Here is a 20171-nt window from a genome sequence, read left to right on the forward strand (position 1 = left end):
AGCCAAGGAAACCTGGGAGGGGGAGCAGACCCACCACAAAAGTGTCATTGAGCATATCGCTCAAATGCAGGACAGGATTGCAGCGATCATGCCTATGGTAAAGGAACACTTACTGCAGGCCCAGGCAGCGCAATAGAGAATATACAACAGGGGAGCCAGACTCCGTGTTTTCTCACCTGGTGACAGGGTCCTGGTGTTAGTTCCCACTGTCGAGAGCAAGTTCCTAGCTAAGTGGCAGGGTCCCTTCGAAGTATTGGAAAGAGTTGGGGAGGTCAATTATAAAGTGCATCAATCAGGAAAAAGGAAGCCAGAGCAGATTTACCATATTAATCTGTTAAACCCTGGAAGGATAGGCTGGCCTTAACTGCGAGGTCCGTCCCGGTGACATCTAGGGGTACTGAGTCCCCTCTGGTCCCTGAGGTCACGGTTCCAGACACCCTGTCTTATTACCAAAAACAAGAAGCTAGAGAGTTCCTGATAAGGAATAGAGAGAAATTTTTCGGAGTTACCTGGTACGACTTCAGCAGTTCAGCATGATATTGTTACTGAACCTGGGGTCCGTGTCAAGCTAAAACCATACCGAATTCCCGAAGCGAGGAGAAGAGACATTAGTGATGAAGTAAAAAGGATGCTGGAGCTAGATGTCATTGAGGAATCCAATAGTGACTGGTCTAGCTCCATCGCTTTAGTCCCAAAACCTGATGGTACTTGGAGATTCTGTAACGACTTCAGAAAACTCAATGCAGTGACAAAGTTTGACACGTACCCAATGCCCAGAGTGGACGAACTTATAGACAGACTTGGCAAAGCCCGCTATCTAACTACTTTGGACTTGACCAAAGGATATTGGCAAATACCCCTGACTGGTAGCGCCAAAGAAAAGACTGCGTTTGTTACCCCTGAGGCTTCATTTCAGTATAAAAAAATGCCTTTTGGGTTGCAAAATGCCCCTGCGACAATTCAGAGGGCCATGGACAGGACCCTAAGACCTCACCGACAGTATGCAGCTGCCTATCTGGATGATATAGTGGTACATAGCACTGACTGGGAGTCTCACTTGCCCCGTGTACAGGCTGTTCTGGATTCCCTCTTCAAGGAAGGTTTTACAGCAAACCCAAAAAGATGTGCCATTGGTTTAGAGGAAGCCAGGTATTTGGGCTACACTATTGGTCGTGGAGTAATTAAACCTCAGTTAAACAAAGTAGAAGCCATCCAAGAATGGCCACGTCCTGCAAACAAGAAGCAGGTCAGAGCCTTTCTTGGAATTGCAGGGTACTATAGGAGGTTTATCCAGAATGTTGCAACTCTAGCTGCCCCACTGACCGACCTTACGAAAGGGAAAGAATCACTAATGGTGAAATGGTCCCCAATAGCAGAGGAGTCTTTCCAAGTCTTAAAGAAGGCTCTTTGTGCACAGCCAGTGTTGTACTCCCCTGATTTCTCCAAGGATTTCTTGGTTCAGACGGATGCATCTGATGTAGGTATTGGGGCCGTATTGTCACAGGTACACAATGGGGAAGAACACCCTGTAGTGTACCTGAGCAGAAAGCTTAATGAACACAAGAGAAAGTATGCAGTCATTGAAAAGGAATGTTTAGCCATAAAGTGGGCCTTAGACGCGCTACGGTACTATCTGTTAGGGCGCCAGTTTGATTTAATAACTGACCATGCTCCTCTGAAATGGATGGCCCAAAAGAAGGAGACTAATAGATGGGTGAACCGGTGGTTTTTGGCTCTACAAGATTACTCTTTCACTGTAAAACACAGGCCAGGTGTTGAGATGGGGAATGTAGATGCCCTGTCCCGTGTTCACTCCTGTTTGGCCACAGGTGTTCCAACCCTGGGGTTGAAACAGGGGGGGGGGGGATATGTAGCAGAGTGTCCCAGAGAGAGCCAGGAAAAGTCCTGTTCGGGGTTTATACATCACCCAGGCATCTTTCCTATACATTTAGGGATCTCTGAGCCATGATCCAGTTCGGATCTTGGTCCTCTTCACCAGGCCAATTTAACACCTGAGACAGACAGCAGTGCTCTCTCTCAGCCTGGGAAATTAGACAATGTTTGTCTAGGAGAGCAGAAGGTTGGTAACACTGTCAGTGTGTGTCTTTGGAAGCTGACAAGCTGTAGGCTTGCTCAGTCTGTGTTAGTTAGGGACTGCATTGTGTGTTTGTTTATTATTATTATTCCTGCTTGTTTTCCTTAAAGCACTGTACAGCACCTGTTTATAAACTTGTATATAGCACCAATAAACACCGCACTGTTTTGTCACTACCACTGGATTTGGTATCTGTGCCTGAAAGAGTGCTCATCCCAGGGAGCTTTGCACCTGCTACCTGTTCCCCAGCTTACAATATATATATATATATATATATATATATATATATACATATACATATACATATACATATACATATACATACATATATATATATATATATAAAGTACAGTAAAACTGCAGGAAAGGGCACTGGGGGCAAACTAATATGATTTTTTTATTTTGAACAGTATCAGTGTGTTTTTTACATTTGAATTTTCCGCCGGTTCCACCCCCCTGCAAACGTCACGTCGCAGGAGACGGAAGCCGGGGCACGGAGACGATCGGGAGGAAGATCCGCCGCAAGACACCGCCGGGACACATCGCTGGATCCCGGTGACAAGGTAAGTAACCCTGCTTACAGGATCCAGCGATGCTTCTGGTGGTACCCCGAGTGTGGCTCGGGGTTTCCCTCTTTTGGCTCTGAAATTTAACCCCGAGCCACGCTCGGGAATACCGCTAAGAAAGTTAACTTAATAGCCCAGCCCAGCTCTGATATTTATGATTTATTGCACTTATTGTGTAAAGAGTCTCATGGTTGAGTTGCTGCTTTGGTACACCATTTATTGTTTACATATAAACTCGGGGGGGGGGGGCTTGGCGCTCTACAGGAATGGCAGCTGCATAGAGGAGTTCCAGACACCTGTGGCCATTTTCACCACTTCCAGCTTGGAAAATTTGGTTTGGGCAGACTGAATAAAGCTACACCAGGTCCCCGACAACATAGATCATCTTCTACCCCGGGAACCCAAAGCATTCCTGATATTTTTCAGTCCCAAACCCACAGCAGGACAGCATCTAAGATGGCGCCGTCCTGATACGAGGGTGAACAGAGTGAGGATTCCATGTGGGCCACAGAAGACCTGGTGAGAGAGCCTGAGCACACTGGTCATCCCCTGCAGCTATCAGAAATGAACACGATTGCAGCAGACCTTTTCTATGGCAATCACAGAACTGAAGGCAAACAATTTAATATTAACTGAATGAATCTGTGACACTGAAAGAGCAGACACCAAAAGAGACAGGGCTGTAGAGCTCTTGGAGACTGTTGTTTCCTCAAATGCTACACACCTTATCCTCATTAACAGATACATGGAGGATTTAGACAATAGAGATAGAAGGCAAAACCTTTTGCGAACAACTCAATATACTACTGATTGACTTGCCAGAATGGTATAAAGAGTTTCCCAATCCAGGCTGCTTCTTCTCCACAGACACTGCCGGGACACATCGCTGGATCCCGGTGACAAGGTAAGTAACCCTGCTTACAGGATCCAGCGATGCTTCTGGTGGTACCCCGAGTGTGGCTCGGGGTTACCGCTTTTGGCTCTGAAATTTAACCCCGAGCCACGCTCGGGAATACCGCTAAGAAGGTTAACTTAATAGCCCAGCCCAGCTCTGATATTTATGATTTATTGCACTATATATAATATACTACTGATTGACTTGCCAGAATGATATAAAGAGTTTTCCAATCCAGGCTGCTTCTTCTCCACATACTCCTCAATCATCCCTGACCATATCTCCCACTTCCAAGAAAACAACATTTGGGAAACGTGCAGGCCCAAATCCAGGCAGCTCTCTGTATGTGGCCAAAGGATCCAGATACAGAGATAACACCTGAATCAGATTAGATAACTTTCAACAAATAATTCTTACTTCGGTCAAGCCCTGACCCCACTTGGAGAGTTAAGATAGAACTTATGCTACTACCGATATGGATTATAGAGACTTCTTTTGGAACTCTTTAATATCCAAGTCCTTTACTCAGAAGGCCCAGTGGAACTTACATATTTAGCCTTCCATTTTACCTGGACTTTTGGTTTGTACTTTTCTATAGAGCCATCTACTGGCAAGACTTCAATTGACAGTCTATACAATCCCTTAAACACAAATGGATGCCTCCCAAAGAACCTTTGTTCCCGCTATAGAATTTCATCTTAACATTATCAAATACTGAGATTTCTCTCTACAATGCTATCTACAAAGAGGTTAAGATGGTTCTACATTACCTGTTATGAATAACTAGCTCTCAGAATGGCAAATTTAAAACCAACAGTCCAGTCTACCGTTAGATCAATGCACTAAACTAGACGATGGAACAAAATCCTGATAGACTCTGTTTTAAATGCCTTGTTCAAGGGCTGATAGAATTGACCTATTCTGAGGGATAACCTCATTACTGAAGATATGCCACCTGTCCCAAGTACGGGACTCAATTGTTTGGACTGTCGCTGGGTGATTCTAGGATATTAGAGGTCCATATCACATTAACAACACTATGTTTGCTTTCATAGTTTTTCGTCTGCTAAAATACTGTTAAAGTAAATTACAAAGCACTGCTATATATTTTCCTTATCAGAAGCTAAACTAAATTCAGATTGCTTACGATGCCACTAGGCTATTCTGTTATCTAGTTATACTATGTCTTTTTATGATATTTTATTAGCCATACGCTACTACCCATTCGTTTATTTGCCTATACTCTTACTTTGATTAATGAACATATAACTCACAGGTTGGAATTTACACATAGGCATATATCCCCTTTGGGATACATTATATGCAGAGGCTGCGGGAGGTGATAAGGTGATCCTTTGACAGTGTCAGTACGGTAATACACACAGTGCCTTGCGAAAGTATTTGGCCCCCTTGAACTTTTTGACCTTTTGCCACATTTCAGGCTTCAAAAATAAAGATATAAAACTGTAATTTTTTTTGAAGAATCAACAACAAGTGGGACACAATCATGAAGTGGAACGAAATTTATTGGATATTTCAAACTTTTTTAACAAATAAAAAACTGAAAAATTGAGAGTACAAAATTATTCAGCCCCTTTACTTTCAGTGCAGCAAACTCTCTCCAGAAGTTCAGTGAGGATCTCCACTGTCAAACATGGTGGTGGCAGCATCATGGTTTGGGCCTGCTTTTCTTCAGCAGGGACAGGGAAGATGGTTAAATTTGATGGGAAGATGGATGGAGCCAAATACAGGACCATTCTGGAAGAAAACCTGATGGAGTCTGCAAAAGACCTGAGACTGGGACGGAGATTTGTCTTCCAACAAGACAATGATCCAAAACATAAAGCAAAATCTACAATGGAATGGTTCACAAATAAACATATCCAGGTGTTAGAATGGCCAAGTCAAAGTCCAGACCTGAATCCAATCGAGAATCTGTGGAAAGAACTGAAAACTGCTGTTCACAAATGCTCTCCATCCAACCTCACTGAGCTCGAGCTGTTTTGCAAGGAGGAATGGGCAAAAATTTCAGTATTTCGATGTGCAAAACTGATAGAGACATACCCCAAGCGAATTACAGCTGTAATCGCAGCACAAGGTGGGGCTACAAAGTATTAACTTAAGGGGGCTGAATAATTTTGCACGCCCAATTTTTCAGTTTTTTATTTGTTAAAAAAGTTTGAAATATCCAATACATTTTGTTCCACTTCATGATTTTGTCCCACTTGTTGTTGTTTCTTCAAAAAAAAATTACAGTTTTATATCTTTATGTTTGAAGCCTGAAATGTGGCAAAAGGTCAAAAAGTTCAAGGGGGCCAAATACTTTTGCAAGGCACTGTATAGTTTATTTCAAAACAGTTTCCATACTCATCTTCTCCCACTACCTCCACTGGTAGTTTTTGCCCACCTTTTCTGGTTGGACAACCTACCTTTTGTTACTCTCCATTGAATTATCAATCAGAGACATTTACATTTATATCTCACATACCCATCACATACTCTGTTGATGGGTAAGGAGTAGAAGCTCACTCTTTGCATTAACTGAAAATTGTTTGAGAGTTGACCTACCAGCTTGGTTCTTTTAACTGTTCTAACTAACTGTTCTTTTAAATGGGATGAGAAAGCGCTCAAATATTTAGGTGTATGGCTCACACCAAATCTGAAATCCTTGTACACTACAAATTTCAAACCCCTACTCCAAAACATAAACAAAGACCTTGAAAAATGGACCTTGAAATACTTTTCTTGGTTCGGTAGGCCAGCTTTAATAAAAAAATTACAATTTACCCAGAGTGTTGTATCTATTTCAGACCTTACCAATACCCATTTCAGTTTTTTTTCAGGCCTTACAATAAATGCTCAGGAGGTTTTTGTGGGCCTCGAAAATCCACACCTCAATCTCCAGTTGCTTACACAACCCAAGAAAAATGGTGGAAGGGGGTTCCCAAATTTCAAAAATTATTATTACGCTTCCCATATCACCTGAATTGTTCAAAATGGCTTAGCTCCGTAGAAAATCTCTATGCTTTGGAAGAGATCAGAGCAACAGCAAACAGAGCCACTGACAAATTTAACCAGATTTGGAGGGTGTGGGTTACACTATCATCTGCATTTGTGGGACTTTCTATCAAATTAACATTCCCATCAATTGTGATTTATATGTGGGCGTTGTACCTTATTTATGCCTTACTCCAAGGAGTATGACAGGATTATTAACAGCTGAAATAAATGATTCAGATATATACACCGACCAAATTGAATTACTTGGACGGAGACCTAATCTCATCACTACTCTGTCATCTTTCCTCTTTTTCCTTTTTCTTTTCTCTTCTTTTCCTTACTTTACCCTACTCTTACTTTACCTGTTCAAACATCTCTACAAGATATATAATACACTGACACCAGTTAAAAAATGTGTACACACCATTACTAGAATACCTGTTATAATTTGAAACACACATACAAATTTACAGAGCACGTGTTACCTTTTATTCATAACATAAATATGCCTTAAAGCGGAGTTCCGGGCACAGAAGTCATTTTTTAATAAACATACCCCCGGGACAGTCAGGGCTAGCACATTCCACAATGGCTAGCCTCTGATCTGTCCCGGTTCGCACTTACCTTTTAGAAGAAATATTTACTTATAAAATTTCTTCCACAGCGTTTCCATCTCTCTTGTGGGCAGCTGAAGCCGGCGCGGTCCTCTTCTGTGTCTTCTTCCGCGTCTTCTTGTCCCAGAATGCGCCTGCACCGGCCCCTCTCGTCACTTCCGGTGCGGCGCCGCATTCCTCCACCCTTCCAGTCCTTCCGGGCGACGCCGCATTGTTTAGCAGGGGAATGCGGCGTCACCCGGAAGTGACGAGCGGGGCCGGTGCCGTCGCATTGATTCCTGGGAGCGATGACGTTCAGCTCCCAGGAATCATAGCGAGACAGGAAGTGACGGGGTGAGCCACGGCTCCGAGGGAGGAAGTACTCTGAGGTGAGTATTTACGATCTTCAATTAAAAGGTGAGTAAACAAAAAAAAAAAAAAATAACTATCCAATTCCTTTTCAGGTGATCTCGAACTAGCGGAGGGGCACAAAAAAAAATATTGTTTTTGTGCCCGGAACTCCGCTTTAAACATTCTGTTTAACTGTTTAATGGCTCTATTTGTAACTGTAAACTATTCATATACTTGTCACAACGTGTTATTATGTACTATTATCCTTGTTTTTTTCAAAACATTTCAATAAAAAAATTTCATTGTTAAAAACAATCTTATTGTTACATATAAACACAAGAGCAGTTAAATTGCACAATTTTCTAAAAGCATAATTAAATTGAAAAACAAAAATGCAATATATTGCAGCTCACCAGACTTTGTATATGGTTACTTCATTTGTTTTCTTTTATCCTGTAAAACTCTGTTCCTGGGTGGAAATCATTTCCCTAGGTGGCTATGCTTCCCATGTATCAGTGGAGGGTACCATGGCTGGCATTACCTATGTTTATCTCCATGATATGAGGTATAAGAAGATTAGCAACTTTCAGTGAAAACATTTGATCTTCTTTTAACCACTTTACCGCTGCTCACTGAGCTGCTACTGCGGCAAAGTGGCTTGATAACGTCTGACGACGTAGACCTACATCGCCAGACATTCCCCTCTCTTGGCGGGGCACGCGCGCCGCCGGAGGCTCGCTCCCGCTGTATTCAGTCACAGCGGGAGTCGGGCCAGGGGAGGAGCGGCGGTGATCACCGCCGCTCTTCCCCGATCGTCGGGGAATCGAGTGTGGAGATCCGCCCGCTTGTGTAAACAAAGCGGGCGGATCTCCTAAGTGACAGGCAGGGTCAGATTGCAGGGTTCAGCATAGCTGAACCCTGGATCTGTCCTTGTGTCACGTAGTCACCTCCCCCCACACACATTAGTAAGCACCAGGCATACAAATACAAAATAAAAATTAGCCCCTTCCCTGCCAGTGTCATTTTTAGAGTAACAGTGCATATGTATAGCAGTGATTGCTGTAGTCATGTCACTGGTACCCCCAAAAGTGTCAAAAATGTCAGTCAAGTGTCCGATCTGTCCGCTGCAATGTCGCAGTCCCGCAAAAAAAATTGCAGATCGCCGCCATTACTCGTTAAAAAAAAAAACACCAAAAATGACATAAATCTTTCCCTTAGTTAGTAAACGCAATAACTTTTGCGTAAACCAATCAAAATATTCTTATTGTGATTTTTTTTTTACCAAAAACATGTAGCAGAAAACAAATTGGCCTAAAATGATAAAAAAATTAGATTTTTACATCTTTGGGGGGGGGGGGGGGATTTCATATAAAAAAATGTGAAAAATATTGCTATTTTTTCAAAATTGTTGCTCTTTTTTTGTTTATAGCGCAAAAAGTAAAAATCGCACAGGTGATTAAATACCACCAAAAGAAAGCTCTGTTTGTGGGAAAAAAAGGACGTAAATTTCGTTTGGGTACGGCTTTGCATGACCGCGCAATTGTCAGTTAAATTTGCACAGCGCCGAATCGCAAAAAAGTGGCCCAGACGTAAGACAGCAAAATCCTCCAGTGGTAAAGTGGTTAATGTGCTTAGTTCAACTCACAATTAGTGACAAGGACACTTTCTGGCATTTCTAAAAATATCATGAGGTGTATCTTTTCTACACAGTTACCCTATGGCTGTAGGCCAATCCATCCTTGTCTGCTTTTGAATTAAAAGACATTTTCCTTACATGGCGAAAATGTCCTTAGCCTTAGAAAATGTAAAGAAGCCAACATACTGTGTATGATAACTGTTTAGTTGCAATATTATACATTTTGTTTCTTGGGTTTAGTTATACTTTAAGAATAAACACTGTAACTATCTCAGGTGATTTTAAGTATGTCCACTTCTGGTAATTAAAAAAAAAAAGGTAAGATTGCATGGATTAAATATAATTCCCCACATCAGGCTGTATATTTGAAATAAGAAGAAAGCTAATGTAAAAATGTATTCCTTAGTAAATCAGTCTATTTTTTTAATTATGTGTGTAACATACATGTTGCAGTACATTCTATGAGGGTTACCAAATAAAGGGGTCACATTTTAGTCCATACAACCTATGTATGCACACAAAATCTAAGGATATCAGTAACAATAACTGTAATGCAGGTGTGTGGATCTTCTATGAGCAGCATAAACACTGACATGAGTTTCCCCGAGCATACAAAACTCTAGTTAACTCTAAGGTCTCATTTAGACATGCGGTAGCCCTCTGTGGATTGACCCATGGTGGACCACTTTTCAGAGGGTATTTGGCAGGTTGTAAGACATTGTCACTTGAATGGGTTGTGTTCAGTGAGTAGTATGCCTTGCCAAATGTGGCGGGTGGATCATTTTTCCCACACTCCATGTGTCTACCCCCATACGGCTGCCTTTGCAGCTTGGGGGGGCTGAAGCACAACTGCCTTTTTTTACCAACCCCAAACTGCAAGTGTAAAGTAAGCCTAAACAATTCAGTTTAAATAATTCATAAATTATATAGAGGTTGGCATAAATAGTTCAATCCCAGTGTTTGTTTATGATACGAAGCAAAGCAAGGCAATAATTTCACAGCAGGATGTTGAAACCTTACAGGAGGACCTTGGGGTGGGCAAATGAGGTGCAATGTTGAAAAATGTAAAGTAATATATTTCAGGGCTAAAAATACAAATGCAAGTTACTCGCTATGGGGAGAACCATTTGTGGAATCCAAAATAGAAAAAGACCTAGGAGTCCTAGTAGATCACAGGCTTAGCAATGGTATGCGATGCCAAGCTGCTGCAAGCAAAGCAAACCAAATATTAGTATGCATTAAAAAGGGCATTACTCAAGAGATAAAAAAATAAGTCTACCACTTAACAAGACTCTGGTCAGGTCGCATCTTGAGTATGCCATCCAATTCTGGTCACCAATCCTCAGCAAGGATGTGCTGAAAAGTGAGAGAGTCCAGAGAAGGTTGACAAAGCTAATAAAGGGACTGGAGGACCTCAGTTATGAGGAACGACTACAAACATTAAACCTATTCTCCCTGGAAAAGAGACTCTTGAGAGGTGATATGATAGCAATATACCAATACTTGCAATAAGTTGCAGGGAGTTTAACCTCCCTGGCGGTATGATTCTTTTGGATTTTAGGTGCTGAAAGCGGTACGATTATTTTGCATGTAATTCTTGTGAATGAGCAGCCCAAACCAACTGTATACATTTATTATATATATTATATATATATATATGCATGTATACATATATTATGTATACATATATTATATATATATATATATATATAATGTATACAGTTGGTTTGGGCTTCTCATTCACAAGAATTACGTATATATATATATATATATATATATATATATATATATATATATACATACACGTGTGTATATATATATATATATATATATATATATATATATATATACGTATATATAATGTATATATATGCATATATTTACATAAAAAGTACTGTAAAACTGCAGGAAAGGGCACTGGGGGGCAATGTAATGTGAATTTTTTTTATTTTGAATGGTATCAGTGTGTTTGGTGTGTTTTACATTTGAATTTGCCGCCGGTTCCACCCCCCGGCGGACGTCACGTCGCCGGAGACGGAAGCCAGGGCTCGCAGACGATCGGGAGGAGGCTCCGCCGCCGCATACCGCCCGCATTCTTCGCTGGATCCCGGAGAAAAGGTAAGTAAAACCTCTACCAGGAACCAGCGATCTTCCTAGCGGTACCCCGAGTGTGGCTCGGGGTTACCGCTTTTGGCTCTAAAATCTAACCCCGAGTCACGCTCGGGAATACCGCTAGGAATGTTAAAAAGATATGGCCATTCATTGAAACTGGAGAAGAAGCAGTTCAATCCTAAACTGTAATTATTGCCTAACTCTTTAATCAACTTAAATAACTACCAAGAAACATGTTTTATTTATTTAAGCATTTTTTAGGCAATGTATAACAAAAACCAGACAGCCATTACCGAAGTCATCCTCTTGGGATTCCAAAGTTCTAAAGAAACCAGCATTGTTCTTTTCATTCTTCTACTTATTGTTTATGTTTTGACACTTTTTGGAAACCTCTTGATCATCCTACTGGTCTACTTCAATAAAACTCTCCATATTCCAATGTACTTCTTCCTCACCCAGCTCTCCTTATCTGATATTCTTCTAACCACAAACATTGCCCCATACTTGCTGTATACATTACTTCATGAGGGTGGAACAATGTCTTTTACAGGCTGCATTTTCCAGCAATATATTTTTGATGTAATAGAATCTACTGAGTGTCTTCTTTTGACAGTAATGTCTTACGACCGATATTTGGCCATATGTAACCCTTTGCATTACACTTCTATCATGAATGAGTTGCTTTGCATAATTTTGACCATGATTTCCTGGTTGTTTAGCATTTTGACCATGTTGATTGCTGCAATTAAAATAGCTTATCTTGATTTCTGTGGGCCAAATATAATTGACCATTTCTTCTGTGATGTGTCACCAGTGTTACAGCTTTCCTGCTCAGATACATTCTGGGTTCAGTTAGACATGATATTGAATAGTGTTCCTTTACTGTTCTTACCATTCCTAATTATTATAATATCATACACTTATATTATTTTTACCATCTTGAAAATCCCATCAGCTACTGGAAAACAGAAGGCTTTCTCCACCTGTAGCTCCCACTTGACGGTGGTTTGTATATTTTATATAACACTAATTGTTATTTATGACCTTCCAACAAATGGACAGTCATTGACTATAAGCAAATTACTATCGCTGATCTATACAGTGGGGACACCACTGATGAATCCAATCATATACAGCTTGAGGAACAAAGACATAAAGATTGCTTTTGTTAAGTTAAGAAACAGTTTTGTTAATTTTTAGCAGAAGTTTGCATTTAAGGTGATGCCCTTTATTAGATAAATAAATATCATAGTGGAAGCTTTTAAAGCAGGGATCCTCAAACTACGGCCCTCCAGCTGTTGCGGAACTACACATCCCATGAGGCTTTGTAAAACTCTGACATTTACAGACATGACAAGGCATGATGGGAATTGTAGTTCCTGAACAACTGGAGGGCCATCGTTTGAAGACCCCTGTTTTAAAGCATGGTGGCTTCTTCTTCAGGCTATACCTAAAGGCTAACCTGCTACAAATCTCTACTGATGACTTCATTTACAAGATAGCTGACCATGAATTCATACTTAATGATTGCTTATATTGATTCTGATTGCCAATCTTCAAAAAAGGTGACAGACTTTAGACCTGATTTACTAAACCTGTTTGTACATATGCCATCACATTGATAGTATGCAGACAACCATTTATATACTTACAGTATTTAGTATGTGCTTGTGATATGCAGGGGGATGCATGTACAGTGTACAGTGTACTTATGGCAAGGAGCAATTAATAGATTGTCAAAAAAAGAGTTATGTTGATTCATCAAAAGATATCCAAAATTAAACTTTGCCGTTAATTGCATTAAAGTCAACAAGAGGTGAATTTTGATGCTGAGTTGTGGCCTTTAGAGGGCTGCTAAGCAAGCAAAGGCATGTAAAAATCAGGTAAAATTCTGGTGTTCAGCAGCCCACATTGACGAAACGCATAGAGCGTCATCGCGTCATTTCCGCTGGATTGGAACGCATTTTCGGTTGTTGGAACACACAGTGTTCCAGAAGCATGCTATCCACCTGCAAATTTGTAACCAATGGCTTGGATACTACCTTTTTTACTGCTATTCTTGTAAGTAAGTTTATTCTTGAAATAAATGGATTGATTTTAATAGTACTTCACTATGTGAGCCCTTTTCTTCTTTCCATACGTCCTGGATACTTTATTCAGGTACACCATCCACTGCTACTGATGTCCATTATTGGATGAGATACATCCCCTTGAGACTAGCAACGTTTACCACCCCTGTAGGGGTACCTATACCTGTTGAGTGGGGTCCTTTTAGTGAAGGGACCACAAGAGTTTCTTCACCTGCACCAGTTACATTTGGAGAACACCAGAATTTTACCTGATTTTTACATTTTTTGTTCACCTTTATAGACTATGTTTTAAATTGCATGGAGTCACTTTGCACATGTCACCTCAATTTTTTGCCAGTTATACATTGGATTTATTGTTGTGAATTATAGGATCACCATGTAGTGGCATTTTTTTCACTTTATCTCAACAATTGATGCACATTGTGTCACAATTGATTTTTCATTGCACCTTGATATTTCTGAGCATATTATTTACCAATACTGTCGCTTTATTTCTAAGTGATTTGTCATATGTGTTAGTACTAGACACTTTGATTTATTTGTATTGTGGGCAGCGCCATACACCTTCACCCCATCTTTATATTTTCTATATACCCCCTTGAGGGACTATACAGTGCCTTGCAAAAGTATTCAGCCCCCTTGAACTTTGCAACCTTTTGCCACATTTCAGGCTTCAAACATAAAGATATAAAACTGTAATTTTTTTTGTGAAGAATTAACAAGTGGGACACAATCATGAAGTGGAACAAAATTTATTGGATATTTCAAACTTTTTTAACAAATAAAAAACTGAAAAATTGGGCGTGCAAAATTATTCAGCCCCCTTAAGTTAATACTTTGTAGCGCCACCTTTTGCTGCAATTACATCTATAAGTCGCTTGGGGTATGTCTCTATCAGTTTTGCACATCGAGAGACTGAAATTTTTGCCCATTCCTCCTTGCAAAACAGCTCGAGCTCAGTGAGGTTGGATGGAGAGCGTTTGTGAACAGCAGTTTTCTCGATTGGATTCAGGTCTGGACTTTGACTTGGCCATTCTAACACCTGGATATGTTTATTTGTGAACCATTCCATTGTAGATTTTGCTTTATGTTTTGGATCATTGTCTTGTTGGAAGACAAATCTCTGTCCCAGTCTCAGGTCTTTTGCAGACTCCATCAGGTTTTCTTCCAGAATGGTCCTGTATTTGGCTCCATCCATCTTCCCATCAATTTTAACCATCTTCCCTGTCCCTGCTGAAGAAAAGCAGGCCCAAACCATGATGCTGCCACCACCATGTTTGACAGTGGGGATGGTGTGTTCAGGGTGATGAGCTGTGTTGCTTTTATGCTAAACATAACGTTTTGCATTGTTGCCAAAAAGTTTGATTTTGGTTTCATCTGACCAGAGCACCTTCTTCCACATGTTTGGTGTGTCTCTCAGGTGGCTTGTGGCAAACTTTAAACAACACTTTTTATGGATATCTTTAAGAAATGGCTTTCTTCTTGCCACTCTTCCATAAAGGCCAGATTTGTGTCGTATACGACTGATTGTTGTCCTATGGACAGAGTCTCCCACCTCAGCTGTAGATCTCTGCAGTTCATTTAGAGTGATCATGGGCCTCTTGGCTGCATCTCTGATCAGTCTTCTCCTTGTATGAGCTGAACGTTAAGAGGGACGGCCAGGTCTTCGTAGATTTGCAGTGGTCTGATACTCCTTCCATTTCAATATTATCGCTTGCACATTGCTCCTTGGGATGTTAAAAGTTTGGGATATCTTTTTGTATCCAAATACGGCTTTAAACTTCTCCACAACAGTATCTCGGACCTGCCTGGTGTGTTCCTTGTTCTTCATGATGCTCTCTGCGCTTTAAATGGACCTCTGAGACTATCACAGTGCAGGTGCATTTATACGGAGACTTGATTACACACAGGTGGATTCTATTTATCATCATTAGTCATTTAGGTCAACATTGGATCATTCAGAGATCCTCACTGAACTTCTGGAGAGAGTTTGCTGCACTGAAAGTAAAGGGGCTGAATAATTTTGCACGCCCAATTTTTCAGTTTTTTATTTGTTAACAAAGTTTGAAATATCCAATAAATTTCGTTAATATATCCTCAGCGTGGATTTTTTATATATATATATATATATACCGTATGTAAAAATCTTAATTTCTGGCAATAACATTTCTTGAAACCCCCAGAACATTATATATTTTCTGAGGCCCTGTAGAATAAAAAGTTGATCATTTTATGTCACGTGATACTTGCATAACTGTTTATTAACCACTTCTGGACTGCCCACTGCATATATACTGCGGCAGGGCGGCCCAGCTGTGCAAAATCATGTAAAAGGTACGTAATTTTGTGAACGGGGGGCTCGCGGGCGTGCGGGCACTGCTGGAGCGCCGCTCCCTCTGTGATCAGACACAGCAGAAGCCAATCAATAGGTCCGGCGGCCGAGATGGCCGCTGGCCTCCCGCGATCGTGCAGGGGAATATGGCAGAACGGCCGTCTGCCTATGTAAACAAGGCAGATGGCTGTTCTGTCACAGAGGCAGAGAGAGATCTTGTGTTTCAGCTAGGCTGAAACACAGATCTCTCTTTTCCTCTAGCACATCCATCCTCCACACAGTTAGAAAACATTCCCTAGGAGCACACTTAACCCCTTAATAACCCCTAGTGTTAACCCCTTCCCTGCCATAGTCATTTACACAGTAACAGTGCATTTTTTTTTAGCACTGATCACTGAATTTATGTCACTGGTCCCCAGAAAGTGTCACTATAGCCCCGTACACACGTGCCGAATGTCAGCCGAACGATCGGCCGTCTTTTGTCCGGTGCTGTCCTGTCGGCTGAAAAGTGCAAAAGACTGCACACGAATTTTGTCGGCCAACAACAGCCGACTGCAGAAGTGATGTCATGTGATGGTTAACTTTCCGTGTGTTTTTTTCTTTTCTGAGCATGCCCAGTCTTGCAAATCTGCTGTCTGTCGGCCGAATTCTGTACTGACTGGCGAACAATCGGCCGTTCTGGTGACGGCCAACAAAAATTTTAAAGTCTGCACGACAGATTCTGTTCGGCCGAAAATGCGCTGTCGGCTGTCGGAAGCATCATACTAACAAGCCTACAATCGGCCAATCGGTCGTCGGCCGAATATTTACGGCCGACAATCGGTACGTGTGTACGGGGCTTTAGTGTCAGATTTGTCTGCCACAATGTCCCACTAAAAATCGCTGATCGCCGCCATTACTAGTAAAACAATAAAAAAAATAAAAAGTCCATCCCATGATTTGTAGATGCTATAACTTACCAAAAATATGTAGCAAAATACAAATGAGCCTAAATTGATAAAAAAAAATTAGATTTTTTTAATTTTTTTTATTGGGAAAGTTGGTAAGGTAAAAAATATTGTTTTTTGTTTTTTTTGTTTTTTCAAAATTGTCGGTCTTTTTTTGTTTTTAGCGCAAAAAATAAAAACCACAGAGGTGATCAAATACCACCAAAAATAAAGCTTTATTTGTTTGATGAAAAAAAGACATAAATTTTATTTGGGTACAGCGTGGCACAACCGCGCAATTGTCAGTTAAAGCAACGCAGTGCCGTATCGCAAAAAATGGCCTGGTCATTAAGGGAGTAAATCCCTCCGGAGCTGAAGTGGTTAAGCACTAATTTGTTGCACGTTTTCCCTTTACATATGTTTCACCATATCCAAAGTTTGCGCTATTTTCATTTAATATTAGAGCTGCTTAATTTATTTATGTTTGCTAAGAGTTGGTATCACAGTTTATAAGTGACTGCTTGCTGTTTAGAGGTTGGAGATTCAGCGCTGATTTTTCTTTTTTTATACTTTTGTTAGGTGACAGGTACTCTTTATGGAGGCATTAGGGGTCTAATAGACCCCAATGTTTCCCCTGTCCTTCACAGAATCCAACTAAGCACAGATCCACTCAGTTAGATGTGTCTCCTGCCTGTATCGACCAGGACATGGAGGATTATCGTCACTTCCTGTTTCCTTATTTAAATGTGATATTGAGGCATGTATGTGCCTCAGTCTCCTTCTGCTCTCCATCCTGAAGTTGGGGGTTGTGGTTCCAGGCTCTCCGGTTAATACCGGGGGTGCGCTGGTGGGGGAACTTTGTGAAAGTGATTGTCACATAGAGCCATCACATTACTTTCACTTTGAAGCCTGAAACTGGTTGAACAAACAGAAAAAAAACAGAGCACAAGCTGCTGCAGCCATCATCTGTGATTAATGATTCATTGTTTGGGAGCGCGTAGTACAGAACTGAACTGGTTATTCCTTTTTTATGTGTAGCACCCTCCTAGGTAGGTGCTAGGAAAACCATAAGGGAGGCCCTGTCTGCTTATCAGGGGGGCCTGATTGTTCATCTAGGCCAGTGACGGCAAACCTTGGCACTCCAGATGTTTTGAAACTACATTTCCCATGATGCTCACGCACTCTGCAGTGTATTGGAGCATCATGGGAAATGTAGTTCCAAAACATCTGGGGTGCCAAGGTTCGCCATCACTGATCTAGGTTGTCATGTGTTTCCAGGTGTGCCTGTTGAGCTTGGGGAGTCTCCCCACTATGTCCAATAAGGGCTCTTATTGAACAGTGGAGGAAACCTGACCAATAGCACACCATGGCTTATATCTATCCCAGAGGGCAGAATCTGCCGCAATGCATCCTGGGATGGGGTATAAGTTTGAGGGGGGCACATGACAGGGCGTCTTTGGCGGGAAGTAGAGTCCCAGGAGGAGCATGACGGCTGTCTCTCCTTCTGTCAGCATGAAAATTGTGTATAGTTGAGCCAAAGGAGTATCCCACTCATCCCTTCTCCCATCCAAGTTCTCAATAAATATAAAAACCCAAAGATACTGGACTGGTCTTTGTCTCAGTGCTCACACTTGGAGAACATGCTTAAATGTGCTGTTGTTGTTAGTGGTAACCCAGGTGGACCCACATCTAGCACAATGGCTAGGAATTCTGCTACATTTGTAATGGTTAGGTAAAAAAATTTTACATATGCATTGTTTATGCACCTTACCAAACAAAAAAACACAAAATCAGGAATATGTGGATGTTCAATGCATTCATCAGAGTACAGTTTGCTAGATAAGTTTGATGATCACTTAAGTTTTACATGTGTAAACCAGACCCAGCTCTGGCCCTGCTAAACCTAGGCATAGAACGTATCCCTAGGGACCTACAACCCATCACGGTCATTATCTTACTAGCGGCAAAAATCCTTATAACGAGATCTTGGCGCACAACCCATACCCCCAAACCTTCTGAAATAACCTTCTACCTCATCCTTATATACGAATATGAAAAAGCTCTGGCTATCAGTACAAATACATTCCTCAAATTTCAGAAAACTCTGGTCACCACCATCACCAAATAAATAATTGCAAAGTTTTACTATAGTTATTGTCACTTACTGATATCAATGCACCTTTGGTTCTAACATCTACCTTCAACTCCCTGTTACCTGGAAAAGGTACTGGTCTTACTTGAGTTGATGTATTGTGTATGTGTCCTAATACTATGAAAACGTTTGTACATTATTTTCTTGTGTCAAAAATTCAATAAAAAGTATTGTGGAAAAAGAAAAAAAAGTTTTACATATGTACGTACGCACCGTGGCACATATTTGGTGGGCTTGTCCTAAGGTATGCAGATTATGGGTCAGAGTATAAATCCATTTGCGTAACATATTTCCCACCAATATAAAAAGGGACCCTTTACGAGGCCCTTCTCTATATGCCGATTGCAGAGCTGCTTCATCCTGAACGCCAATTGGCTTTGCATCTTTTTCCGGAAACTAAATTGACTTTGACTATTGTAAGGGCTTGGACAACTCCTGTGCTCAGCTTTGAAGCTGTTAAGAATCCTATGAACCATATCATGGTAAATGAGAAACCGACGGATTTTGCTTTGGACACACGCAATAAAGTTCTCAGGGTCTGGCAACCATGGATCGCATATAACCAACCTTCCAGATTTGACAAAAAAGTTTTTTTTTTAATTTAATGACTCTCTCTAATGCACATCCAGTAGGACCCCTCTTCTCATTATATTCCTTCTGTCTCTTTTTGTCCTCCTTTTCTTTCTATTTACTTATTTTCACCAAAGCATTTATTTTTATGTGTATTTACTCTTAAAGCGGAGTTCCGGGCACAGAAGTCATTTTTTACTAAACATACCCCCGGGACAGTCAGGGCTAGCACATTCCACAATGGCTAGCCTCTGATCTGTCCCGGGTTCGCACTTACCATTTAGAAGAAATACTTACTTATAAAATTTCTTCCACAGCGTTTCCATCTCTCTTGTGGGCAGCTGAAGCCGGCGCGGTCCTCTTCTGTGTCTTCTTCCGCGTCTTCTTGTCCCAGAATGCGCCTGCACCGGCCCCTCTCGTCACATGCCCAGAAGCTGTTTAGCAGGGGAATGCGGCGCCGCCCGGAAATGACGAGCGGGGCCGGTGCCGTCGCATTGATTCCTGGGAGCTATGACGTTCAGCTCCCAGGAATCATAGCGAGACAGGAAGTGACCGGGGGAGCCGCGGCTCAGAGGGAGGAAGTACTCTGAGGTGAGTATCTTCGATCTTCAATTACAAGGTAAGTAAACAAAAAAAAGAAAATAACTATCCAATTCCTTTTCAGGTGAGGTCTACCTAGCGGAGGGGCACAAAAAAATTATAGTTTTTGGTGCCCGGAACTCCGCTTTAATGCCCACCAGGCCATCGAGCAAGGCTTGGGTGAGGATGATTACAGTGATTGCATCCTCCTAAGTATTATTCTATACTTACCTATATAAACATCCCCCATTAACATGCTTAATTGTTTAGTGAT

At 41.3% G+C, this 20171-nt stretch overlaps 1 protein-coding gene across 1 annotated transcript; it reads left to right on the forward strand.

Moving 5' to 3' along the window:
• Positions 1–11512: 11512 nt before the first annotated feature.
• Positions 11513–12448, forward strand: LOC309552967 (olfactory receptor 10A7-like; the record flags this gene model as incomplete). The annotated part of the gene is made up of 1 exon (XM_082253873.1): positions 11513–12448. The coding sequence occupies one exon, from the start codon at positions 11513–11515 to the stop codon at positions 12446–12448; it is 936 nt and encodes a 311-aa protein (XP_082109999.1).
• Between the last annotated feature and the right edge of the window lie 7723 nt (positions 12449–20171).

This window comes from Pelophylax lessonae, assembly GCF_965119305.1.
Source record: "Pelophylax lessonae genome assembly, chromosome: 4".
Taxonomy (NCBI): domain Eukaryota; kingdom Metazoa; phylum Chordata; class Amphibia; order Anura; family Ranidae; genus Pelophylax; species Pelophylax lessonae.